This window comes from Akanthomyces muscarius, chromosome 1 (assembly GCF_028009165.1).
Source record: "Akanthomyces muscarius strain Ve6 chromosome 1, whole genome shotgun sequence".
In the NCBI taxonomy this organism is placed as follows: domain Eukaryota; kingdom Fungi; phylum Ascomycota; class Sordariomycetes; order Hypocreales; family Cordycipitaceae; genus Akanthomyces; species Akanthomyces muscarius.
The window spans coordinates 5,403,115-5,428,367 of NC_079241.1; the positions used below are offsets into that span (position 1 = coordinate 5,403,115).

At 56.4% G+C, this 25,253-nt stretch overlaps 10 protein-coding genes across 11 annotated transcripts; 4 read left to right on the forward strand and 6 right to left on the reverse strand.

The window, feature by feature from the left end:
* Positions 1-653: 653 nt before the first annotated feature.
* Positions 654-2,527, forward strand: LMH87_006829 (uncharacterized protein; the record flags this gene model as incomplete). Its single annotated transcript, XM_056204780.1, has 4 exons — positions 654-921; positions 1,003-2,058; positions 2,111-2,210; positions 2,269-2,527. 4 exons carry the CDS (start codon positions 654-656, stop codon positions 2,525-2,527), a joined length of 1,683 nt encoding a protein of 560 aa, XP_056060101.1.
* Positions 2,528-2,929: 402 nt separating this feature from the next.
* Positions 2,930-4,209, reverse strand: LMH87_006830 (uncharacterized protein; the record flags this gene model as incomplete). The annotated part of the gene is made up of 3 exons (XM_056204781.1): positions 2,930-3,813; positions 3,891-4,043; positions 4,158-4,209. The coding sequence occupies 3 exons, from the start codon at positions 4,207-4,209 to the stop codon at positions 2,930-2,932; spliced, it is 1,089 nt and encodes a 362-aa protein (XP_056060102.1).
* A 620-nt stretch (positions 4,210-4,829) lies between these two features.
* LMH87_006831 (uncharacterized protein) lies at positions 4,830-5,753 on the forward strand (the record flags this gene model as incomplete). Its single annotated transcript, XM_056204783.1, has 2 exons — positions 4,830-5,233; positions 5,306-5,753. 2 exons carry the CDS (start codon positions 4,830-4,832, stop codon positions 5,751-5,753), a joined length of 852 nt encoding a protein of 283 aa, XP_056060103.1.
* Positions 5,754-5,907: 154 nt separating this feature from the next.
* Positions 5,908-7,193, reverse strand: LMH87_006832 (uncharacterized protein; the record flags this gene model as incomplete). The annotated part of the gene is made up of 4 exons (XM_056204784.1): positions 5,908-6,100; positions 6,215-6,622; positions 6,724-6,823; positions 6,890-7,193. 4 exons carry the CDS (start codon positions 7,191-7,193, stop codon positions 5,908-5,910), a joined length of 1,005 nt encoding a protein of 334 aa, XP_056060104.1.
* A 616-nt stretch (positions 7,194-7,809) lies between these two features.
* LMH87_006833 (uncharacterized protein) lies at positions 7,810-9,273 on the reverse strand (the record flags this gene model as incomplete). 2 transcript variants are annotated; one of them, XM_056204785.1, is made up of 1 exon in its annotated part: positions 7,810-9,273. In XM_056204785.1, the coding sequence occupies one exon, from the start codon at positions 9,271-9,273 to the stop codon at positions 7,810-7,812; it is 1,464 nt and encodes a 487-aa protein (XP_056060106.1). The 2 variants fall into 2 exon arrangements, with proteins under 2 accessions (XP_056060106.1, XP_056060105.1); XM_056204786.1 differs by having other exon boundaries at positions 7,810-8,835.
* A 1,261-nt stretch (positions 9,274-10,534) lies between these two features.
* LMH87_006834 (uncharacterized protein) lies at positions 10,535-11,907 on the reverse strand (the record flags this gene model as incomplete). The annotated part of the gene is made up of 2 exons (XM_056204787.1): positions 10,535-11,694; positions 11,751-11,907. 2 exons carry the CDS (start codon positions 11,905-11,907, stop codon positions 10,535-10,537), a joined length of 1,317 nt encoding a protein of 438 aa, XP_056060107.1.
* Positions 11,908-13,017: 1,110 nt separating this feature from the next.
* On the forward strand, positions 13,018-14,830 carry LMH87_006835 (uncharacterized protein; the record flags this gene model as incomplete). Its single annotated transcript, XM_056204788.1, has 2 exons — positions 13,018-13,503; positions 13,556-14,830. The coding sequence occupies 2 exons, from the start codon at positions 13,018-13,020 to the stop codon at positions 14,828-14,830; spliced, it is 1,761 nt and encodes a 586-aa protein (XP_056060108.1).
* Positions 14,831-15,392: 562 nt separating this feature from the next.
* Positions 15,393-17,825, reverse strand: LMH87_006836 (uncharacterized protein; the record flags this gene model as incomplete). The annotated part of the gene is made up of 2 exons (XM_056204789.1): positions 15,393-16,526; positions 16,587-17,825. The coding sequence occupies 2 exons, from the start codon at positions 17,823-17,825 to the stop codon at positions 15,393-15,395; spliced, it is 2,373 nt and encodes a 790-aa protein (XP_056060109.1).
* Positions 17,826-22,045: 4,220 nt separating this feature from the next.
* Positions 22,046-23,070, forward strand: LMH87_006837 (uncharacterized protein; the record flags this gene model as incomplete). The annotated part of the gene is made up of 2 exons (XM_056204790.1): positions 22,046-22,159; positions 22,315-23,070. The coding sequence occupies 2 exons, from the start codon at positions 22,046-22,048 to the stop codon at positions 23,068-23,070; spliced, it is 870 nt and encodes a 289-aa protein (XP_056060110.1).
* Positions 23,071-23,233: 163 nt separating this feature from the next.
* On the reverse strand, positions 23,234-25,253 carry LMH87_006838 (uncharacterized protein; the record flags this gene model as incomplete). Its single annotated transcript, XM_056204791.1, has 4 exons — positions 23,234-23,340; positions 23,390-24,251; positions 24,304-24,935; positions 24,998-25,253. 4 exons carry the CDS (start codon positions 25,251-25,253, stop codon positions 23,234-23,236), a joined length of 1,857 nt encoding a protein of 618 aa, XP_056060111.1.

Below are 25,253 nucleotides of genomic sequence, written 5' to 3' on the forward strand. Positions count from 1 at the left end.
CCCCAGGTCTGAGGCGCTGCCGTCGGATCTAAACTGGGCCATCAATGCAGTCATCCTGTACCCAAAACAATTTCTACACGAGCTTCACTCGCAGCTGGTCTCGGGGATGAGAAACTGCGATCCATGCTACTCTTGGCAAAAAGCTCCGCTGTCGCTGGTCAGCAGATGGTGGCGCGGCCCTTGTTGGCAGCGGGAGACGTGAGCTAATAAATTTAAGCTTAAACAGACCTGAGCTGCACATACTGGTAGGCGACCAATACCATCACAATACCGCACAAGCATCACACAATCGTAATTGCACCGCCACCGGCTTCCATCCTCGGCCGGTGGCTGCCATATTGGAATTATGCCGTCAGCACATTTCAAACATCTACATCAGCCCCGAATAGCTCATCCTCTCATGTCCTTGCACAACCTCCAACATTGTTCAGCTAGTGTCGGAACAGAACGGCGCTGAAGCCAATCTCTCCACAGTGGCGCAGCCTTGGCATCCCCCATGGTCCGTAGAGGTAGCTTTCTAGCTCTTCCAGAATTCTCAACACGTTGTTTCTTTCTCTCTTTCTTCTTTTCCCCAAAGACAATTCAGACGAACCGAACCGACCACGAGTGCCCTTGCCAAGCTCAACAGCAGTCCGCATTCCAGCTTTGCAAAGATGATTTGTCTCTCCAAGGCCGACGAGCACACCCTGCGTCACCTATCCTTTAACCAGAGCCCGCCCGCCCTCTCCGCCGGCCAGACCACCTGCGAGGACCTCAACGGCATGGCCAACCTCCGGGAGCACGTCGCCGCCGACCAGGACGACGGCGGCGGCGGCAATGCCGGCCTCCTCGGCGCCGACGCCCTGGATGAGCGGCTTCGCCACGCCGCGCGGTCGCCCGAGCCGCTGCCCAAGGCCGTAGAAGCGGGCCGATGGTTGAACGGTACTGTTACCAACTTATCAGCTCATGAGAAAAATAAAAAATAAATAAAAACAAATTCGCTGACTCTCTTTCGAAACGCAGGACCATCCCCGTCTTCTCACGCGGCGCCTGGCGGTGACGGCCATGGCTCGCGCGCTCCAGCGTCTCCATCTCAGCGTATCGCATACGTCTGGGGTTGGGTAGCCTGGATCCTATCCGTTCTTGTTGCTTCCTCTGTACTCTCGGCCCTCCGCGGCCACTATGCCTGGACCATTGTCCCCGCGGCCTTGTCATCTGCTCCTGAATCTGCCACTGAGCCGCAGCGGCCCGCGCTCCTCCTCAATGGCACCAACACCGCCACATCTCGCCGCAAGCGCTCCGCCTGCGCGTCCGGCGGCGTCAGCGGCGACGACTACAACCTGCCGCTGCACGTCGGCGCGCTCTTCATCATCCTCTTCGTCTCCTTCACCGGCTGCGCCTTCCCCATCCTCGCCTCCAAGGTCCCCGGCCTGCGCATCCCCGCGCGCTTCTTCTTCGTCGTCCGCCACTTTGGCACCGGCGTCCTCATCGCCACCGCCTTTGTCCACCTGCTGCCCACCGCCTTTGTCTCGCTCAACAACCCGTGCCTGCCCAAGTTCTGGACCACCGACTACCAGGCCATGCCCGGCGCCATTGCGCTCGCCGCCGTCTTCCTCGTCACCCTCATCGAGATGGTCTTTCACCCGGCCCGGCGCATGGCGCCCGAGGATGTCGGCGCCGGCGGTGCTGCCCACGGCGGATGCATGGCCAACGTCATGTTCGTCTCCGAGGAGCCCGGCGCGCAGCAGCCGATTCGGGACATGGGGCCGATCAACGGCCGGCAGTCGAGCGTCGGCCAGGAGCTGTCGCAGCTCAGCAGGAACTTGTCGGCTTCGGTCGAGGCCTCCCGGGACCAGACCAAGAACGCGGCTGCCAGCAAGAATGAGGCGGCGGCTTCCTCTGATGAAGACTCGTTCCGCCCCCCGACGCTCTCCGCACACCAGCAGGAGCGCAGAGACCGTCTTCAGTGCATTCTTTTGGAGCTCGGTATTCTGTTTCACAGTGTCTTTATCGGCATGGCTCTGAGCGTGTCTGTTGGAAATGAATTCATCGTCTTGCTCATTGCCATTACATTCCATCGTACGTCGACATTGACATATGCCGTGGCCTATCTTTACTAACACAGTACCAGAAACGTTTGAGGGATTGGCTTTAGGCTCGCGCATCGCAGCGGTCAAGTGGGAAAAGGCAACGATTCAGCCCTGGCTCATGGCGCTTGCCTATGGTTGCACGTATGTATCACCCTGCACTGACACCGTGCAAGACTTACGCTGACTTTTGAACTGGTAGCACGCCTCTCGGACAAGCTATTGGACTCGCTACGCACACCCTCTACAGCCCCGACTCCGAGGTTGGTCTCATTCTTGTGGGTGTCATGAATGCCATCTCGGCTGGCCTGCTCACGTTTGCGTCTCTGGTCGAGCTTCTCTCCGAGGACTTTCTGAGCGATGCTAGCTGGCGCTACCTGCGCGGCAATCAGCGAGTCTATGCCTGCCTCTTGGTCCTCTTGGGCGCATTCGGCATGAGCCTTGTAGGCGCTTGGGCGTAAACTCTACGTTCTTCGTTGTTGTCCCGAAGTTCTTCTTCTTAGGTTGAACTGGGCAGCCGAGGCCGCATGATGGGGCCACTGGCGAGCTGTGCCCTGACTACTCCAACCACGTCTTGGGCGGCAGATTGTTTTCGTTTCAGCCTTTCGGATGATCCTGAACAAGCACATCAAGTACAGAGGATTCAACATCCGGATACAAAACTATTTACATTCTTGTACGTTTCAGTCATCTTGGCTAGAACTCATTTAAATATACACCTTCAGATGGCTCCAGAGCAATATGTTCTGACCACTGTTGGACTTTATCTCACCGCACCTTGACATTTGTTTTAATGAAATCTCCAGCACCATGACTCATTATGTACATCCTACATATCTTGTTTTAATCCCCTTTTGCTTCCACTATGACACAGTGTTCTTGTTAACCACGCCACGCGCAAATTCGCCAAATGTGAGGTGCTGCGCCACGTCCACGTCCTCGCCCAGGTTGGGCTGCGTGAAGACGGCCAGCGTGTTGCGCGCGATGCGGCCGTCGCTGACACTGGCCTTGACGCCGCGCACAAAGTGCGGCACGGCCTTGAACTTGCCGGCGGTGATGCGCTCGAGGGCCTCGCCCGTCTGGAAGGCGATGCAGTCGCGGGGAATCTTGACCTGGAACGTCTCGCCCGTGCGCGACTTGATGTACAAGCCCGCGCTGGGGTCCGGCGACGCGGGCAGCTCGGCCAGCGTCGGCAGCGAGGACGAGCCGGCGGCGGCCGGGACGCTGGTGTCGGTTTCCTTTTCGTCGATAAACATAGCCGACGTCAAGCCCGTCAGGCAGCCGTGGTCGAGGTGCGTGGCACACCAGTCGTCCTCATCCCCATCGGTGGCATCATCCTTACCTTGGGGATAGTAGTGCAGAAGGCGCGCCTTGGTCGTGTTGGATGTGCTGACAACGTGCTCGAGGTAGCCCTTGGGATAGCCCTGAATCTCCTTTTCCGCGAAGCGGTCGCAGGCGCGCGCGACGAGGACGGCGACGTCGATGATGAGGCTGCAGAGGTCCGTCACGGCGGGCTTGAAGCCGGGCAGCACAGTCTGGGCCGGCCACAGGTTCGGAGACAGGTACTCGGGGAAAGTCTCTTCGGAGAACTCGGCGGTGGGCTTGGCGCACTCGAGAGCGGCGTCGACGTAAAAGGCGCAGTTGGCATAGTATGATCCCTTGAAAGTATCGGCCTTGCCATTTTTGAGAGTTTCCTTGCCCAGTGACCAGCCGGTGAGGTACTTGGCGTGGGCATTTTCAAGTTTTTCTGGAGTGGGCCAGCAGTTAGCATATCGAATAAATGCACAGTGTATATGCAGGTTATTGGGGAAGACTGTGGCATACCAAGCTCAGGCTGAGGAAGATTGCCGAGATACGAGGCGTAGGATAGCGCCGAGTGTCTCAGCTTAAGGAACTGCTCAGGCACGTCCTTAACTACAAGGATGCCGAGTGAGTCGGGGCCAAAGGCCTGCTGCAGGGTCTCGAAGGAGACATTGCCTAGGCAGGTGCAAGTCAGCCACACTGGCGCAGGTCATACAGAAACATGGCGTAGGATCCCTGCCGAGAACCGAAGGCATGACTGTGGCAGCGGGCTCGAACGAACAGACTTACCAGACTGGAGATCTTTGAGAGAGACTGTGACGGCCTGTGCCTGTGCCGACATTGTGGTGAGACCTTTCGAGCGGCAAGAATAAGCTTGTTGAACTTGAAGTGAGTTGATATGAGTCGCAAGTGACTCAGAATGAATAAGTGTGAACAAGAATGAACAATATTGAACAGCGATGCTCGGTGGGTGAAGGGAAGAAATAGCTGTAACAAACGAGTGCAACCCCAGGCTTCCCGGGCATGTGGCTGATAGCGGGGGAGGGGCTGTCAGGGCACTCTAGGGCCATTTTGTTAGGAACCTTCAGGCGCCGATTGGCCCTGCAACCCCTCCACACCGTTGAAGCTTTAGGTAAGCTCCATGCTGCTTTAGAGAGTCCAACAGGGCATTTCAGGTGCTCTCTCTAATAAAGGTTCCAGCGTCCTCGCCCGCTAAAGCGGCACTTTTCAGCCCCTCTCCAGCCCCTCCCAACTTGTTGGAGCTCGCCGTCTTCCGAACCCGCCATCTCCAAATTTCGCCTTTTGCCGCAACAAAGCGCATCCCTCGCCGGGAGACAAGACGACCTGCGTTGTCCCGTTTCCGAGCCTGCAATCGATCTACTCCGAGCCCCCCCCCCCCCCCCCCCCCCCGGCTGCAGGACAGCTCCGGCCCCGAGCCGCCACCACCACCACACGCCGGCCATGGTCAAGCCATTGTCCTTCAAGGGCGACAAGCCCAAGAAGCGCAAGCGCACGCGCGTCGCCGACAACGACGACGACGACAACGGCGCCGGCGCAGCTGGCCCCTCCTCGGCGAGCAAGCAGCTGCGCAGGGCCGACGAGGCAGGCGATGAGCCCGCCGACGACGACACCTGGGTCGCGGCCGACGCCCCGTCCGACGTGTCCGGGCCCGTCATGTTCGTCCTGCCGACGGAGCCGCCCTCGGCGCTGGCCTGCGACGCGAGCGGCAAGGTCTTTACCATTCCCGTCGAGAACATTGTCGACGCGAACCCGACCACCGCCGAGCCGCACGACGTTCGGCAGGTCTGGGTCGCGAACCGCATCGCGGGCACGGAGCATTTCCGCTTCAAGGGCCACCACGGGAGGTTTGTACCCGGCCTTTTTTCTTCTTGTTCTTCCTGCATTCATGATGCAACATGCTGACATGTGCTTTATAGATATCTCGCATGCGACAAGATTGGTCTGCTGTCAGCGCACTCCGAAGCCGTCTCGCCCCTCGAAACCTTTAGCCTCGTGGCCACGGCCGACACGCCCGGCACGTTCCAGGTGCAGACGCTGCGCGACACGCTCCTCTCGGTCAAGCCCCCCTCGAAGACGACTTCCTCCTCGGGTGGGCGCGGTGACGAGGTCCGCGGCGACGCCGACACGATATCGTTCAGCACCACGCTGCGCATCCGCATGCAGGCCCGCTTCAAGCCCAGGCTCAGGGCGTCCAAGGAGGAAAAGGCCCTCGCCAAGATCAGCCGGCGCGAGCTCGAAGAGGCCGTCGGCCGCCGGCTCGAGGACGACGAGGTCAAGAAGCTCAAGCGGGCGCGGCGCGAGGGAAACTACCACGAAACGCTGCTCGACGTAAAAGTCAAAAGCAAGCACGACAAGTTTAGCTGAGAGGAAAAAGGAATGTTCTATTTTATCTGTATTTCTACCAGGGTTGGGGTAATTTGCCTGACGAATCATGAAGACAGCCATAATTACAGTCCTCCTCACCCGGCCACACTTCATATGCAACAGAGGCCCGGCATCTTTCCTATCGGGCTGGGCACTAACCCTCCTGCCCCCATCCTCGGACGTAGCCGTCTTCTCCGGCGGTGAATACGACTTCCTCTTGGTCAAAGAAGCAAAACGATCGCACAATATCTTCTCCGTGGGCTCCCGGCAACCCAACACTGTTCTGCACAGGCGTCCACCTCTGGCCGCGGTATTTGATCAATGAATGGAGCTCAAAGATTTTTCTACTATGAAACGCGGCGACATGTTGGTCAGTTGTGCAAAGAAGAAGAAGAAGAAGCTCGAGGAGACATTGGAAAGGATGAAAAAGACAGAGGGTAGGTAGCAAAATAAAAACTTACTCTTGTGAACCCACTCCCAGGACGGCACCACCATCCGTCTTTGGCGTCACGTTGGCCACATACTGGCACCCCAGGACCTCTCGCAAGTCGCCAAAATCATGCGTCGCGTCGCCGCCGAGCGTCTCCTCGGCCGCATCGTAGAGGGCAAAGCGCTCATCGTGCGAGAGGGCAAACACCTCGCTCGAGTTCCCGAGGAACGCGGCGTGGTGGATCGAGGCGCCGTGGTTGAACGTCTGCACCGTCACCTCGTCCTCGTCGGCGATGCGCGTGTCGTGCACGCTGACGAGGCCGTCGGTCGACCCCGAGAGGAGAAGCGTAGGCTGCCTGCGGTGAAAGTTGAGCTCGGTCACGTCGTCGCTGTGAACCTCTTGATAGTGTGCCTTGGGTGTGGAGGCGGTGCCAATGTCCCTGTCGCGTGAACCCGTTAGAAAAAACAAATCTTCTTTGTTTCATGTCCAGCATGACAAAGATTCAAAGACCTCTGGGCTGGGAACTAGCAGCGCGCATACCAGAGATATATGGAAGCCATGTGGTCTTTCAGTTCCGTGCCCACAGCGATTGTATTGGTTTCCTGGCTGCATGCAAGGGACAGAATAGGCGCTTCGCTCGCTGCAAAAGAGGCAAATATGCATTAGCACCCTAGATTCACATGGAGCAGAGTAGTTGGGGACTGACCCTTGAAATGGGCCACCTTGGCCGAGGCACCCTTCATCTTGGGATCCCACAGCGCGACCGTGCCGTCCTCGCCCGCCGTGCACACCAGCCCGCTGGTCAGCACCCGCATCGCCGTCACGCTCGCGCCGTGCGCCGCCTGCCACGAGGCAATGGGCCCGTCGCTGAGGCGCGTGGGGTCGAGCAGCGAGAGCACATTGTCCGTCGAGATGGCCGCCAGGCCGGCGGTGGTGCGCGCAATCTCGGTGACGTAGATGGACTGGCCGTGGCCGAGGCGGTGGCTTTCGAGATTGCGGAGCGTATACATTATGACGTTTTAATTTTGATTTTAAGATGAAAGAAATCTCAGGACGGCGTCCGATGTACTGTCTGCTTATTCCGGCTTGCTCTTGAGAGACGGCGAGCGTTTGAGAGCGCAGAGCCAATTTGTTTGGTTTGACGGTTTTTGTCTGCCGCTGGTAGGCCCCTTCTCGAGGGGCAGTGCCTGGAATGTGTTTTTTCTTTAATACCGCGTGTATTCTTGGGCTCGAGGCAAGTCGAATGTTGCAGTCTGGCAGGCACGGCTGAGTTGTTCATCTCAAGTGCGTGGTGATGGCCCGCCTCGATCAAGATTTGTCCTGGTGGAGCTCCGACCACTACTTGGCTACCAAGTGCAACCGCGGCCAATGTTGACGAGTGATGATACCTTTTTCAGTTCTGGGCAGCGATACCAAGTTTTGTATATATACAATTATGCCAATTCTTTCAGTACACAATTTCTGATGTCTTGTATATATCACTCAACTCTACTATGCTTTCCGCTTCCACGAGGACTAATACGGAACGATAAAAGATGCAGCAGTTTACTCTTTGAATTTTGAAATCGGCATTTATTGAACATCTACTACGCTAACTTGTCGAACGCATTCAGATGGGGCAAGCAGCTATTTAATTTTAGGCAAGTCGCCAATAATTGCCTTTGCGGCTGCCGACTGCTCTTCAGGCAGCGTATCCAAAAGCGAGTACAGACGGTGCATCAGCTGCTTTCCCTGCGCCAGCCTCTCACTCGACAGTCCCTTTTCCACAATCGCAGCACGCAGCGCCTTGTCTGTAGGCAAAAAGTGGTTTTCCAAGTTCAGGCGCGAATTAGCCAGCCAGGCTCTCGTCTCTGCGCGTCCGTCCCACAGCGTCCGGGCTCGGAGATACATGATGTAGGCGACGACCCAGTCGCCGGCCACGTATGGGTGCGGGATCGGGCGGCACAGCTTATTCTTGAGCGCCTCCTCGTCGACCGCGTAGGCGCTCTCGACGTGCGCGATGAAAGCCGCGCTAAAGACTTGCTGGCAGGGTCGCACGGGCTGGAGGCGCAGCGTCTGGCCCTGGAAGACAGGCACAGGGTCTAGCTTTGCCAGGCCGTCCGTGGAGCAATTGATGTAAAGGGTTCCCGGTTTTGGCTTGTACGAGCCCTTCTGCAGCTTGACTTGGTCGGGGCCGATGGACAACACGCGACCCTTGCGGACAACGTTTTCAATCTTTCTAATCTCGTCCAGTTCGGCCACTGACACCGTGGCGCAACGGTACATCTCCGGCCGAATGTCGCTCGACAGACGCATAGACTCTCCTCCCTGCTCCATCTTATCCAAATAGTCATCGACGGATTGAGAAGTCGCAGCGACTTGTGCCACAAGCTTCAGGGTCCCGGCTCGCCTCTCGCTGAACAGATCGCCAGGCTGGAGACTTGCGCGGTCCCGGAGCCATGCATCACGAGGCATGATCCACGTAATCTGGTCCTGCGGCACGCCATTCTCCAGGAGCCACAGACACGTGTCAATTCCCGTCTTGCCTGCCCCAACGATGGTGTAGTTGCTTCGTCCTTCCTTGACGTCGACCAGTTCGTTGGGCGTGACCAGGTCGACGCCAGGAGCCACCTCATACTTGGGCGGTGCCATGGAAGGGACGCTGACCTTCATATACGTGGCATCCACAATCTTGGTATTCTCGCCCGCCTTATACGTCTTGCCGGTGACGACGGAGCTGAATGTGCCGTCGCCCGTGTACTCGCACTTGGGGTGGTAGCTGACACGGCCGCTGGGCAGAAAGTGCTGATACACGAGCTGGTGGTAGTAGGCGAGGACCTCTTGGGAGGTGGCCAGCTCGTAGAGGCCCTTGTTCATGCCGTGCTTGTCAATTTGGTCGCTGCCGAGTGCCTTTGAGTCGACTCCGTAAAAGGCAGAGGGCTGGTGAAGGTGAACGAAGGGATATGCGACGGTCCAGTGCCCGCCGGGGGCGTGGTATCGGTCGACAATGGCCATGGTGGCTTTGTTATCGCTGAGCAGGGTATCGGCAAAGGCGAGACCCATGGCGCCTGCGCCAACAATGAGGTAGTCGACATTAATTGTTTCAGTCATGTTCTAAGTGGATGGAAATGGGTTAGGGAAACAAGACTGTGATGGAAGGGAATGGTTGTAGTGGCCCAAGACTGTCAAAAGAGACCCCTCAGTACCCTGGATCGACTGTCCTTGAGCTTATCCCAACGGTTATAGAATCAATCGTAGCGAGATTGGGGAATGGCTTTGGTCATATAGCGACGCTACTTATACTCGAACTATGTCAAGCAGAGCTCCGCGGACTCGGACTTTTATGAGATTACCATACAATTGCCCAACTAGTACGGCTGAATTCATCGGCGCCAAGCTTCGTCTCCCCAACATCTGCCTCTGGGCCAAGTGGAGTCCCATCTGAGTGGCTCAAAGTACGAGATTCCCCCATGACCAGGAACGGCATATTCGCGGTCATGGCAGGTCCGTGATTGTGTGAGCTAAGTCCGACCCTCTCGTTGTAAGTTGGGAGTCGTATACAATAACTCAAATTCCCGACGCTTGCGTCTAAGCCCAAAATCTGGCCCCGGCTGTAATTGAGAAGGTCCTTGTTCCATGAAACCCAATGCGAGTGCTGAGTACCTTTTGCGCCTTGTTATATGAGTTTAGGAGCAGCTAGTTGTCCTCGGCCCGTTGCCGTATAACGTATGCGACATGCGACATGCAACATGGCGCAGCAAATCGTTACAAAAGCCCGTTTGCGGGGTACCATAAATTAGGTTGTTTCCATGGCTATGGGCGATTGAGATTGTCCGAGTCCGACTTCCTGGCTCTATTCCACTGCCATGGCATAAAGTCCGCCCCCGATGCTGCAGCTCCACTCGCATGAGATCTGCCGACTCTCAGCTCTGACTTATCAGATTTTGATCACAAACTTGCTGCCTTCTGGCTGTTTAAGCCTATTTAAGCCTCATGCTGCCTGACTTGCGAGAATCCGCGCCCTCAACACGTTGTTGCGTACGTCAAACCGCGGCTACCGCCTCTGCAAGACCATCACTGCAGCGATTGAGACTTGTGCAGGGCCGCGTCATAAGAGACTTCATAGGGAATAGTAGTTTGTGATTTATTTCTCGCTGCTATCGTACATGTGCGCTTCGTTTTTATCTATTTCTCCCTTGGCCGAGTATTAAGTAAGTCCGGCAGATCAATCCAGCATCATAGCCAAAGAGGATGAGCCTGCCTGTAAATGTTCCAGATAACGCCGAAAATGAGTGCAATGATCAGGTATTTCCCGCTGATTTGAATTTTGTGTTCCTTTTCTTTTGTCGACATGCATTAGGCCCGGCTGGGCCTATCTTTCGAGCTCTTGCTCCTCCGTTTGTGCCGTGCGCGCGTTGATGGCTTGGAAAGCTCGCTTGCCGACTTCGTAGCTGCTAATCATGATGGCGCAGGCGGGTGCAACTTTGAGTGTTCGAGGAATCCAGCCGCTCCAGAGTCCGGCGATGCCTTCGGTTTTGAAAATGTGCCACAAAAGTCGAATCATGTGTTGCTCTTCTGGAGCGGTTCCTGCTGCTGCACCGACAGTTTTCCGGACGGTGCCATCATTGTAGATTTGCGTTCTCGTCTTGCCGACATCAAAGGGCATGGTGACAATGGATGCAAACGCGCCAGAGAGTGCACCAGCCGCGAAGCTGTCGAGAAACGTCTCAGACTGCTTCTCGTTGCTTTGCGAACGACGTCGGGCAGTCAAGATGTCCTCATCGCGCGACAGCGACCGACCTCGCCGCTCTTCACGCATGTCTGTGAATTTGGCGCGCAGCGTCTCGTATCCCCACCAGTAGAGCCCAGAGAATGGCACATCTCGCCAGAGAGTCAAGTTGAATCCTCTCCAAAGCGAGGTGTACCCTTGAGTGGCAACCATGGTACGAATGCCACCCAGCGTCTCCATGAAGTGGCCAGAGGCAGAGCCCCGAAATGCTTGGATGCGAGTGCGAAAAAGCTCAATGGGGTTAACGGCAGCGACGGCGATCACTCGAGCAATAGAACCGGCGGCGAGCGGCGCATAGTCGGGCGAGAGGTTCGAAAGCGGGCTATTGGGATTGTATCGCAGATAATCATAGCCAGTAAAGTAGATAATGTTGGCGGGGATGGTCATGACCAGAGTCGGGGATAACCCACGCCACAGGGTTGTGACGCCTTCGTTGCGGGCAATCTTGCGCAGGCCATCTATCGTTGACTTGTACGTCTTCTTTTCCACTTCTTGAACAGCACAGTCGTGAGCGCGAGCACCGGCCACACCAGCCGTGATGCCTTCGATTTGCGGCGCGGCCAAGCAAATTTCGGCATTGTTGCCAGCAAAAAAAACTTCGCGGCAGCATGCTGTAACTCCAAGATTGGCGGTTTGGATCGGGGTGAGGGAATGGGGCGTGAGGGCGAGCTTGGAGAAATCGACGGCGGACACGGGAGGCTTCTGCGACTGAAGTCGGACTCGGACGACGTCAAGGGGTGTAACTGAAGAACGCTGTTAGCAGGTCATGCACTTGGCGAGCATCGCAAATCCAACGCACCGAGCAAAGAGGTGATCAGACTGCCCGTCAGCGCTGAGACCATGGTTTGCGCCGGCGTGACCCGCGGTACGGGCGGCAGGACAGGCTCTATCCTATCATGGTTTTGAGATGTGATGTCGGCCGTTGCCAGCTGCACGCTGGTGGGAGGGCGGCTCATGGCGTCCCTTGCCTCTGGCGGCACCAACCGTGAATGATGGTGCGGGCCGTCAAGGTGGACGGGAGCTCGGCCGAAGCGAGACGGCGTTTGCGACGAAGGTGTCGGCAGGACAGGAGAGACGTTGCGCGTCGGGATGGGTGGTAGGATATCGGGGTGAAGGGTGAGACGAGATGCGGAAGGTATAAAAAAGTAGCCAAGAAGCGATTGATAAGATGACTGGAGAAAGAGGAGTCGCGAATATGTTGAGGTAAAGGCGCGGAGGTGGACGACGACTGGCTAGCGGGCCAAAAAATTGGTGGATTTCGCCTCCCCGTGGCCGGAGGCGAGAATAAGTTACGTTAGCGCAACTCTACGTAATGCGCTGGTAACTCGGGCATACTGGGTAGCTTGCTGCAGGACAGTGCAAGCTCCGACAGCGCCGCGCCAGCAAGGCTGTGGGCCATGTTAAGACGGGAGGCGGGCAGAAGCGTGTCTCACTAACAGGCCGTGCCTGGCGCGCCTTGAGGACTCGGATCCTCGGTGGAGGCTTGGCGGCCACAGATCGAGGTGCTGAGCTGTGCTCCGAATCCTGACTAATCAGCTGCTGACGGCGCTGAAAGGAGCGCTAGAATGAGACAATGACAGTGCCATGTCCCCTAAATTACAGCGCTGCTTCTCTCTCTCAGAGGCCCGTCTCAGAGGCTGTCACGGCTCTCCAGGCCTTACAGGCAGGGCAACTGCAGCCAATCTTCCCCACCAATGATCCCGTCACCTTTCTCGCCGGTGACGCATTGCATCGAACCTCGAACCTCAACCCTCTTATTATTCATTAGCCCTGCATCGGGAGAATCCACTTGCCGAGATCCCCTGCCCTTTATTCTTCCCAGTCCTCATTATCTGTCACGCCGTTCGCACTGATACCAGCTTCATCTCACATCACGCGTCCTCACTACTTACCACATCCCTTGCCAGCAACATGTATTCCTTATAAGCCGCTCTTCTCTTTCGTGCTCCCATCTGACGCTACGATATTACCTGCCTTAACTCCGACGGCGGTGTACCGATAAGAGAACAGCAAGTCTAGATAGTGCTGTCCGATATCATCCTCTAACCCCTCCCATCACATCTATCATGTCTTCCGGTGATGGTCTCGACTCTGAGCTTGAGTCGTTCAGAAAGCAATGGCTCTCTGATCTTTCAACCCAAAGAGGACCCCACCCTGCCGACACAGCAGCACAATCATCCTCGTCTGCCAACCAGCGTCGCCGTCAGAGCCACAGTCGACGACATGACGGATCACAGCCGTCATTTTCTTCTTCGTCTGCGCGGCCTGGGCCTCTCAAAAGGACCAACGGCCCGCCCAGCCCCACGGCCGCTCGCCGAGCTCTCATCTTGGATGAAGGCTCAGACTATGTAGGGGGCCGTTCATTCGACGAACCCGCGCCGCCACTCATCGTTTCCTCAGAAGCCAGGACCCTTGGAAGCAGCATTGACGCCGCAGCCAAGCCCAACGAAACGAACTTAGTATCGGCCTTGGATCATTATGAGAAGGCTATGGAAAAGGAAGCCGAGGGCAACATGGGCGACAGCCTGCAATTATATCGAAAAGCTTACAAAGTATGACAAAGCCTCGATTACCTTCACAACTGTAACTATGCTAACAAGATAGATGGATCATGGTGTAGAGCGCAGATATCGCGAAAAGCACTTCCCAGCAGGGGCATCCAAGGCACCGGTAGCCCAAGCACCACCCTCCAGCACAGCAACATCAGCGCCCTCTGCAGCCAGCGCACAACCAGCAGCTGAACCCGAAACCGCGCCACCTAGGACCTTTTCTGAGCTTTTGTCCGGCTTCGCCACCCTCCAGATCGAACCCGTCGTTCCGGAAGTCGAAGGCGACCGCTTCCTGCCCTGCCCCATTGCCGACCTCCCCGACGAGCTCCTCACGCACATCATGCACGATATAGCCGTGGCCGACGTTGCTGAGTACGTGCGCCTCTCCCTCGTCTGCAAGCGGCTGGCGTACCTCGTCGCCAGCGAGCAGCGCATCTGGCGGCGCGTCTGCCTCGGTCCCGAGTTTGGCTTTGCCGGCATGCACTACCGCTGGAGCCGCGGCATCGAGTGGGATCCTCTATCCGCAGACTCGGAAGACGAGCAAGACGACGAGGATAATAGCTCCGGCGCTGTATCCGACGGCCCGGACGACTCTGCGGCTCCTTCTCCTCCCCGACTTAGCCCGCGCGAGCGCGCCCAGCGACGACAGGCCCGCGCGCAGGCTACGACGCTCTCCCTCACGCCGTCCGTGTACCCGACATGGAAGAAAATGTTCCGCAACCGCCCGCGCATCCGCTTCGACGGTTGCTACATCTCCACCGTCAACTACGTGCGCTCCGGGCAGGCGTCGACCAACCAGCTGACCTGGGGCAGCGCGCCCATCCACATCGTCACCTACTACCGCTACCTGCGCTTCTTCCGCGACGGTACCTGCATTAGCCTGCTCGCGTCCAACCCGCCCACCGAGGTCGTCCACTTCATGACGCGCGAAGCCCTGCGTCTGCACCGCGGCGACACCACCCAGAACAACCACCTCCCCAGCGCCGCCATGCGCCTCGCCCACCGCGGCCGCTGGAAGCTCTCCCCGCCCGGCCACAGCGCCGTTCCCGGCACCCGGGCAGCCGGCGGCAGCGCCGGGAGCGGGCCGGGCGCGCCGAGCGGCGATGACGAGCTCTCCATCGAGACGGAGGGCGTCGGCACAAAGTACATCTTCAAGATGGACCTGCAGGTCCGCAGCGCGGGCAAGGCAACGGCGTCGCGCAACAACAAGCTCGTGCTGTCGGGCTTTTACAGCTACAACAAGCTGACCGAGGACTGGGCCGAGTTTCTGCTCAAGAACAACAAGCCCTTCTTCTTCAGCCGGGTGCGGAGCTATGGGCTGGGCGATTAGTAGATGAACGTCAAAAATCTAGACTTTTTAGATGTCTTTTTGAAATACAGACGTATATACATGCGTACATTTCAACATTAGATAATAAGCAACCATGAAGCATTTCCAAAGCCAAGCTCGATGTATTGTGGAGGTGATTCCTTTTCAGATAGGCATACTAGTTGAGCACAAGTAGAGATACACGTATGTTTTAATTACTTCTATACAAGGTACTATGGCACTGTAGTATTCAACAAGTTGCAAAAACAAGATGGTAAAAAATGTGACTTGGTATATAACAAAAAGCAATTGTCCTAGGCCAGAGGCGAACAAGAAAGAAAGAGGTATCGTGTAGAGAGAAACCTCGATGCTGTATAGCAACGCTCTTCCTTTCCCATGCAAGTAGTGTGAGACGTCTTCATGTAGACTCTTGTCTCTTTGATCAATAAAAATAAGGAGCGTGTTTGAGCACAATGTGCCCAGTTCATGATGTTCTCTTCTGGCATCCAGAATACGCCGTGATATGTACAAAATGTCGCCAAGTAGACACCGTTCCGGAAAAGCACAGGAGGATACGTAGCTTCTAGCGTATTCTCCTGCCGTCAATGAACCGGGGCGTGTTGGGATCGTAGTATCTCTGCTGCTGCTGCGGCGGCGAGGCCGCCGCCTTGCGCGCCTCAAACGCGGCGCGCTCGTCCTCGTCCATGGTGAAGGCCTTTTTGAACCAGCCAAACGCGCTCTTCTTCTTCTTGAGCTGCCGGTCCGTCGTGTTCTGCGACATGCCGCTCCTCGAGGTGTGGTTGCGGTCCATCGGCGGTCGCGCGACCGAGACGCTGCTCATGTTCGTCATGGCGCCGAGCGGCGTGGGCTTGTGTCCCATCTGTCCCGTGCCGGGCCGCGGCTGCGGCTGCGGTCCTGCGGCGGTGTGTGGCCGCTGCTGCAGCGGCGAGTGCGGCGAGGCCCGGACAGGCTGAAAGGCGTGATGCTCGGAAAAGGGCGAGGGCGTAAAGGTTCGCAGGTCGGAAGTCGGCGTGTCCAGGGGCGAGGCGCCGCGAGACCGCGGCGGCGGGCGGCTGTAGCCATTTTCTGGGCTTCGCAGGTCGTGCATGGAACTGGTGGTTCGGGGTGTCCCAAAGGCCGAGGAGGGCACATACAGCGGAGAATCAGGGGTGGATGTTGGTGGGATTTGGATAGAGGTGGGCGGATTGGTGATGCGATCACGGAGAGAAGGCCGCCTGCGGAGAGGCGCAGGCTCGGCGGACGATGGGGATGCTATCAGCATGGGAGAAGGAACGGGGGCAGGAGGCTGCGGAGTATAGGTTCGGGGCTGGAGAATGTACAGCGATGCGTCCTCGGATGTGGCCTCGCTGCGTGTCTCCGGCAAGTGAATCGTCGGGGAATCTGCAATCGTTTCTGAGCGTGGCTTGGACGAGACAGAGGCATTGTCACGATGACGATTGTTGCTTGGTGGCAACAAGGGCAGACCACCCGGGAGCGGAAAGAATAAATCATCGTCATCATCCTCGTCTCCTTTGTTGGATTCGTTGGGTGTCAGTGACAGGGGATTTGGGACATATACTTGGGAGACTGAAGGGATGGTTGATTTGGCATGCGAATGGCGCGAAGGCGGGGGCGAGGGAGAAGCGCCATTGACGGATTTGTGAGTGGATGGCGGTAGAGGTGTTCCAGCGGGTGTGGAAAACGGCGCTACAGAGGTCTGCAAGAAGAAGCAATTAGTCGGGCCGCATTGGGAATGCAGACAGGGCGAGCAACTTACCCAAGTTCTTCGACTCACTTCACCGGCTTTACTCTCCATCTCGGTGATAATGGTCATGAGTGTCATGATGAGACCATTGATCTCCTGAGCGCGATCATTCATGTCTTCAAAGGCATTGAGCCACCCATCTGTGTTGCCCTTCATAGCATCAAAAACGTCGATGAGATCAGGCTGCTCCTCGCGCCAGCCACCGTCGGCCTGGTCGTTGAGCCAACTGGCGAAGACTGTGCTGCCTCGAAGGCCAGCTTCGATATCGTCGTCCCACTGTCGCATGGCGGCGTTGGTTCGGGTGAGTATGCCATCTATTCTTTCATTGCCATCGAGAATCTCGGCGCGAAATTTGCGGTCTTCCAGCAGTTGCTCGAATACGGTAATGTTCTCCATGGGCAGCTTGAGGTGCTGAATTCGCTTTGTCAAATCGCCTACAGCCTGGTTCAAATCTTCGAGGGTGACCTCGAGGAATTCGTCGATTTCGTCAATGTGGCCTTGGAGGATACCAATGACCTGCGAGTTACTATTTGCCATGCCGTTGAACATGAGGTAAACGCCGAAGGAGATTTGGGCGACCAGTTTCATGACCTCGTGCTGGGTCTGGCCTGGTCGATATCGCCATTTGATATCAAAGGGTTCTGCGTCCTTGTCTTGGCTGAGGAGTAGTTCACGGCGAGACTTGGCGTCCATCTCGTGCAGCTTGGGTTTCTGCACGGCCGTTCCCTCGGTCGCTTCTCGCAGGGATTCCGCAAAAGCATCCTGGAATGCCGGAATAGGATGTTCCGGTGCAGAGTCGTCTCCAGTCGAAGGCGAGTCCTGTGCGTAATGAACGGTCTCGAAATCTGATTCAAAGGATTGCGCAGAGGGCTGCCGCGAGTGATGAGTAGTTTTTGGTTCGAGCTGCTGTTTACCAAGCTGCTCAAGCTCATCTTGTTGCCTCTGGGGTGGTGGTTGAGAAGCACGCTCGGTTTGTGCAGTATCTGGGCGGTGCTGTTGGGGCGAGTGTGGCCTGCTTTGGTAGGCCGTCGGCTGCAGCGTCTCTCCAGGCAGTTCGTGCGTGGTCTTTGGAGAGTGCAGCTTTGGCGTGCCATTGCCCTCGGTTTCGTTGGTTTCGCCGTCGTCACGGCCGAAGTAGTCGGCAAAGGGGTCGTCGAAAGAGCCAGCCTCTCCGTCTTCGAACGACGGCAGGAGAACGATCTGCAGTCCGCCTTCGTCAAACTGGAGAGGAGGAAGCTGAGCTGCCGCCATTGTTGAAGGCTGTCGAGACGAGGCGCTGTCCGGGGCGTTGAGGACGAGCAGCAGCCCCGGCTAATGGGATGTCTGCGCGTAGCAGAGCCGGCGCAGGGAGCCGCGGAGAATTTCTGCCGAGGTTACAGGCGTACAGGCATCGATCTGGGCAGTCTCAGGTTATGGTGAACACTGAACACTGCATATGCAGATGGTAACTGCGGAGGTGGACTGCCGCGTAATCACAGAGTCGAAGTGGCCCAGGCGGTTGGAAGACGGTAGGGGGCGTGGAGGGCGTGAGGGCCGGCTTCTTAGCAGAGGCGATAATGTCAATTGCTGTCCCGCGGCGAGATCGACGCGGCCGACTTTGCGGTGCCTGATCTGCGACCTGACTGCGACCTGGAGTCCGGGGCAGGGTGTGGTGCGAGGCGAGAAAAGGGTTCGCCGTGGTCCGGCCGAGATGTCGACTGGATATTGGCGTTGGGGACGTCGAAGAGGAGCCGACGCAAGAAGACTCGATTCGCAGCAACGGAGTAGTTTTGTAGGTAGGATTGAAGAAGGGAGAAAAAGGTGAAATTCCAGCAACGGCTCCAGTAGACGCGGACAGGGACGATAATGGGCTCGGGAGACGAGGTAGGATTAGACTGGACGGGGGGTGGCCGTGGGGTGGCCCAACGAGAGGAGAGGAGAGCGGACGGATGGGCGCCACTTTGTGTGTGCATGTACGGGACTGGTGGTAATATCAGCTGCGAAAGCGCATAGAGTGCTACAAGTTGACCACAACAAGCTGCATGCAGATAGTTTCTGTCAAAGGCTGCATGTCCATGGGTCGTAAGTTCGGTCACGTACTACTACTACCGGTCTGGGCTCACGACTGTACACAAAGCGACTTCTTGGCAGCGTCGTGGGAAGCCGAATGAAGAAAACATCAACGGCTCGAGATGGCCCGACGCGGTCGCGGTAAGATGGCCAAGCCCCTAGGTAGGTAGGTACTCAGTAATAAGGAACCTACAGGTGTTTGCGGCGTTTCGGGGCGTTTTTTTAGGGAGCAACGTGAGCTAAATTGGGAATCTTCAGCAGGCAGGAAACTGTAAGGTACAGGGGCGTAGGGGTGGGATGGGCGTGTCTTGGGGGGTGGTCCAGTGTATTTTAGCGTGCATGGTCTTCAGAAGGTGTTGTGGGCCAGTGGACATTTGCACAAGCCCAAGGTCAGGTACCTACGGAGGCACGGAGGACAAGGGCGGCCACGATGCAGAGTTGCACAGCAAGCCCATTCTTTCCAAGGGATCTGGTTGAAACATGAAACAAATTAATCATCAGTCGCATAAGACATGGACCATCTCCATCTTTCCTTCTTTACTTTACTTTACTTTCCTTTCCTTTCTTTTCCTTTGCCAAACCGAGCAAAGTGTACGATCAATCGCCGTATCAGACAGCCACCCGCAGTTCCCAGTGGGCGCCGCCCCAACCAGTACCCCTGCAAACTACCTTACTTAGTAGCAGTAGCATCCCGCTAGCGCAGCTGAAGCTCGCAGGATTCCACACTTGAGACAGCCTCGCTTCTAAATTTGTTCCCCTGACGAAGCTCAGCACGCGTGGTGGCGTCCCTTGTCCTGCCATGCCACGCTACCAGTAGTCACTGGTAGTCAGTGTGCGACCTGCACGACTTGGGCTTCCCTTTTTCTTTTTCTTCTTCTCCTGGCCCTTTGGCTTGTTACCCTTTTCGCCCAATCCTATCCGTGCCCTTCAGCCATCCTTTATGCGAATCCCCTCCATCGGCTGTTGCGATCCGCCGCCCCCTCAAACGGGCCCACGGGCTTTTCTCTTTGCGCATGAACAAGCGAGTAAACGAAACAACCAAAGGGCCGTAACAATAAACTTTGTTCAATGTCGGGCCATCCATCATCATCACAGCGGCTTTGCTGGGGCACACAGCGATACGAGCCAGCCGTCATAGCGCTGGTGCTCTTCCACTGACCACCGTCCATCTCAAATAACTACTTGGTATTGACCCTCCTGGTTGGCGCGCTCCCCTTGGCCGAAGCTCGCCATCCATCTCAAATAAATATAATCTGTACTTCCCCGGCGCTCCCCTGGCCGAAGCTCGCCATCCATCTTAAACAAATATAATCTGTACTTCCCTGGCGCTCCCCTGGCCGAAGCTCACCTCATGTGTCATCATGCATGCTGCATGCAGCGTCCAACCCGGCAGTCTCCCCTTGACTGGGTAGCGGCTGCAAAGAGCCTGTCACTCGCTAATGATAATGCACAATAATATTGCAGATGCGCCTCTCCCTCGACCATACAGGCCCGGCGCACCACTTGGTGGCTTGCTGCTATTGATATTACAACTTGGCTGCATGCCATGGGAGATGAGCAGCCCCAACGCCCCCTTCGAAACATGATGCCAGATCTTTTCAGGGGCAATACGTATCTCCTCCGTATATTACTCAATCTGCTCATCTCGTCCCCCCATGTGTACTATGCCGGACCTCTCGGCGCGCCTGCCGCCGCGGGTGCATTATCGTCCCAGCATCGCCATATGAAACTCGGTCGACGGGCATTGCCCCCGAGCCGAAGCTGGGCACACATGCGATGCGCCCCTGTGCTGCAGCTGACTCTTTTTTTTTTCTCAAGTCTGACAGCAGTACCCCCTCATTTATGCGACGAACTATCCGTAGATATAGCTTGTCAAACCGGTCCGCATTTTGATAGTTGCACGTCATTTTGCACAACCCGACGTATATGCGATGCCAATCAACAATTCCCGATGACAGTTTCAAGGGCTTTGTTTCCGCACATCACGCCACGCCACCGAGATGAAAACTCTAATAACCGTCTCGGCATCTCAACCGGACTCTCTATTGATGAATATTATGTCATTGCACAATGATTAGTGCCTATAATACCATAGTCAGCTGGCCGGGCTTGTCCTGGCAACCTGTTGACTCTGGTCCACCTCTCGATTAGACATGATGCCATGAACCACACGCGCTGCACCTTGTCTTCAGATGAAACTCCTCTCAAATGAAGGAACTTCATACGGGTATGCCCGAGGGTAGCATCATTTTCTGAAACGACGCCCGGAGCCGTGCATCCAGCCTCGGTTCGTCCCGGCCGTGTTTGCCGCTCGTATAACGCGTGAGGCATGCTCTCGCATAATGCATGAGTTGGCCAAGGAGCTTTCTTTCTTTTACTTTCTTTCCGCAAATTCTTCAAGGGGTTATCGTCCTCTGCATCAATTCCATGATGGCTAGGTGTGATGTCGCAGTCCCCTTCCCTTGTTGTCTCTCCCGTGACACTATTAATAACAAAAGCGCTTGTTGGTCTTACGGATCAGCATCAACAGGCTGCCACCTAAGTTAGTGCTAAAAATGGATAATCTAGCCGCAGATGGGCCAGGAGCCGCCTGGCGATCACGGCCCAGTGCGACAGTCATGATTTGGGGGCGCCAGAGCGTTGCCGGGAGCTAGGACTTTGGTTCGAAACCTGACAACAGGGGTTGTTTTTTTTTTTTTAAGGTTTGTAAATGCCGAGAATTGTGACGACGGCTGTCGCAGACGCTTCATGATCAGACTGGCCACCTCACCACCCTTCTGAGCACAAGTTCACAACTGACGGGAAACTGCCATGAGAGAGAGAGAAATTTGTCTCGGCACTTCTCTTCTTGGCACGGCCCATGCCGTAGACTCGCTCGACTTCACCTATATGTGCTCTGTTAAGTTGATAGAAAGAACAAAAGTAACAAATGGTGTCAAAACCCAGTCGCACGGACTCCTGCAAGGTACAGCAGGCCCACACTAGAGACCCCAGGCTTAATCTACGCCATCCTGTTTTTTTCCTTCTTTGCCTCTTTGTTTCGCTGTTCCTCTCCGCAGCTGCACGACTGACGACTGGTGGCCGTTTTTCTTTCTGCCTCTAGCCTTCCGGCAGTCGGCTTATCGCCCCCCGTTTCCACAAGCTCCTTTGCGCGATAGGCGCAACGCCAGCCCAACCCAACCAAACCTAACAAAACCCAAAAAAGTCGGAGGGCGGCAGAAAGAAAGAAAGAAAGAAAGAAAGAAAGAAAAAGAAATCGGTTGCTTGGGAAAACTTACAAGGCACTGTTTCGGTCTCCTTCCTTTCTGGCCTCCTTTATCTCACTGCCGCGGAAATTTCCGCCGCACACGGCCCTTTTGCCATTGCGCGCATCAACCAGGACCAACCTTGTATCAAGGATTCGGCTCATATCAGGCACCACCATGGCCTTCCTCCAAGCGTTCAAGTTTGGCAGCGGCCTCTGGGATCCGTCGCATCGCTACGAGACGTCTTGGCTTCTGCCGCCCTGGCTGCTCTTTGTTTGCCGCACCCTCTTTGTACGTCGAAGCCAAAACCCTCTCCCCTTTCATGTTGCATCTGATGAACCAACACAACCCATTGATGCTACGCGACGCAACCATCCCCTTCACCATATGCGTATATTCCAAAGCTCCCTGAAAGCGTACTAACCTGCCACCCGCCCTTTCCCCAGTCCGTGTACGCATTTACAACCCTCTTCTTCAACATCGGCTGGAGCTGCACCCACGCCGACACCGGCGGCTGCCGGACCGCGCGCCGCTCCTTTTCCTTCTTCACGGTCCTGACCTACTGGGGCCTCGCCTTTTACTTTGCCGTCGCCGCCGCGCACACCCTCAGCTACCTCCGCAGCGGCGGGCGCGACTCCCTCCTCGCGCGCCTCCCGCGCCCCCTCCAGGCCCTGCACGCCCTCTTCTACACGTCCGTCGTCACGCTGCCCTTTCTCGTCACCATTGTCTACTGGGGCGTGCTCTTCTCCGGGCCCTGGTTCGCCCGCCGCTACGACGCCTGGAGCAACGTCAGCGAGCACGCCCTCAATAGCGTCCTCGCCCTCTTCGAGCTGCTGCTGGCGCGCGCCGCCCCGCCGCTCTGGGCTCACGCCCTCTGGCTCATCGTCATACTGCTCGCGTACCTCGCCGTCGCGTTCATCACGCTCGCCGACCAGGGGTGGTACACGTACAGCTTCCTGGACCACGACAGCGTCGGTGGCCGCGGTTACGTCGCCGCCTACGTCTTTGGGATTGCTGTGGGCATCTTGGTCATCTTTCTTGTTGTATGGGGCCTGATTCACCTCCGTGTATGGGTCACGGAGAAGAAGCTCGGCATGGAGGGCAAGTTTGCGGGCGGCCGACACCCTCGTCTGAATGAGGATGAGGAGGAGCTCGGTGCGATGCAGCAGCCCAAGAATCAGGCTGCCCAGTCGTTTGTTTAGAAGAGCTCTGCTAGGATATCCATTCGCATTTTGTCATCATCACGGCGGCTTGAATTTCTGTTCATATGCTTTACAAGACGATTCAATAATACCAATGCCATGCTAATATTAATATACAATTTCTTCAATAAGCAATACATCACTTCCGCTGTCCCCTGTAATACTAACATCTCAGCGTTACTCCCTGGCGCTTCTCAGATTCACGAATCTCAAACATGACTTGTATGCCAACGAAAAGTGCGGAGCAAGCAGTCACCAAGAAAATGCAGCCTGTCCATGTTAGATACAATTGATGTGGAAAAGAGGACACGAAACTTACCAGACCAGTCATGCAAGATGCTCGTTACTATGCTTTCTAGGCCATCCAGGCCTACGGCGAAGCCAACCAGGTTGGCCGTAATCATCATCAGCACATTAAAGACTGCGCCGAAACAACAGAGCATGCGATACTCCGTAGGGCGGCTCTCCCACTTCCTCTTGGGGAAGAGCGCCGTTGCTGCAAATTCCGGCAGCATAAACAGGACAACGAGCCAGCCCCAGATCAGCAACCGCAGCTGGATGTCGTGCCACAGCGCGACAAAGGTGAAGACGCAAATGTACGTGACAATCGACCGCGCAATGGCCCGCCAGTTGCGAAACGACGAGCCGCCGAGCGGCACGAAGAGGTAGCGGACGAGCCATCGGCTATACGAGCGGTGCCAGGCGCGCCAAAACTGCTGCGTACTGTAGTTGTTGCTGACGCAGCGCGTCATGTTCTCGGGGGGGTCCATGCCGTCGACCAGCGCCCATAGACGCGAGAGTCGCCACGGCAGCAGAAGCTTGAGCCAGATGAGATGGAGATTGAAAAACGACAGCAGACTAAGCTGTGCGGCGGTGTAATCACTCCAGACGGGGCTGGCCTTGCTAATGGCTCCCACATAGTCGTAGTGCAGGATAAGCTCCATGGCTAGGAGGACCAGCACAAAGCGCACGCCATAGCGAATCGTCCGTGGCTTCTCAATGCTACTTGGGCGATATTTAGCCTGTGAGATATAGTCGTTGAACGTCATGATCGGGCCTGTGAGGTAGAGCGGCGCATAAATGGCGTAGGCCACATAGTTTCGGAAAGAGTAGTCGTTGACGTCGGCGGGGATCGTGATTCTGTCCTTTTCAGACAAGCTCGCCGGGTCGAGTTGCTTCTTCTTGGGCGTATTAGAAGCTTGTCATAAATGCGTAGTTTGCTGAACTTCTTACCTCGAAAATGCCAGCTTGATTCTTGTCGCGGCTCCAGTAGTAGTCCAAGTTGAAGCTAATCAGGCGCAAGACAGTAATGTTGAAAAGGACCTCCCATCGCGCCACGACACCGCCGAAGCTGTCCAGCCATTTACCCCATTCCATCAATGCCGAGTCCACTGTGTGAAGATCGGCGCCCACCAGCTCAGGCGGCGAAAGCAGCGCTGCCGCCTTGCGCAGTGGGTAGCCGTCAAAAATTTCGTTGGCAAAGAGCGTGCAAATGTTGAACATCCAAGTCGCAGCGGGCACGTAGGGGCGGGGGAGCTTGGTGGCCAGCTGGTAGTTGATGTACAGGATGCCAAAGACCTTGAAGGCCGACACGCCGTGCAGCGCAAAGAGGAACACAAAGGCGAAGGCGTAGTCAAACGAGACCCTCTGCTCCATGCGCGCCGCGCTAATAGGTTTCTTGGAATTGATGGGCTTGACGGCGTTCCAAGCCTGGCGCAAGAGCGGGTGAAAGGTCAGCAGCGCAGCCATGTACGGCAGCGTGCCGCGGAACATGCTGTATTGCGCATCGGAAATGTCAATCTTCCGGCCGGGGATCCAGCCGTCGGACAGGAACTTTTCAAACTTGTGGTATCTGGGATCGGAAGCTATGTAGAGCCAGGGGTTAGCTATGTAGCCAGAGAAGGCACGCGACAGCGGGCCAACGTACGCCGGGAGACGTCATAGGCGACCCAGAACATATAAGGGACCGCGACTATAAACACGGCATAGTAAAGGTAAAACTCGGGTGTGTTCCATTTCGAGGGCTGCGCGCGGCTCTGCGCCTTGGCGGCGGATTCTCGCTGCGCGACCGGGTCGTTGCGCGCCTCAATGACCGTCTTGTACGGCACCGACGAGGACGAGGTGAATCGCGTGTCGAGTGTGTCGAGGGTGTAGACCTTTTTGAGAAAGGAAAAGACACCCAT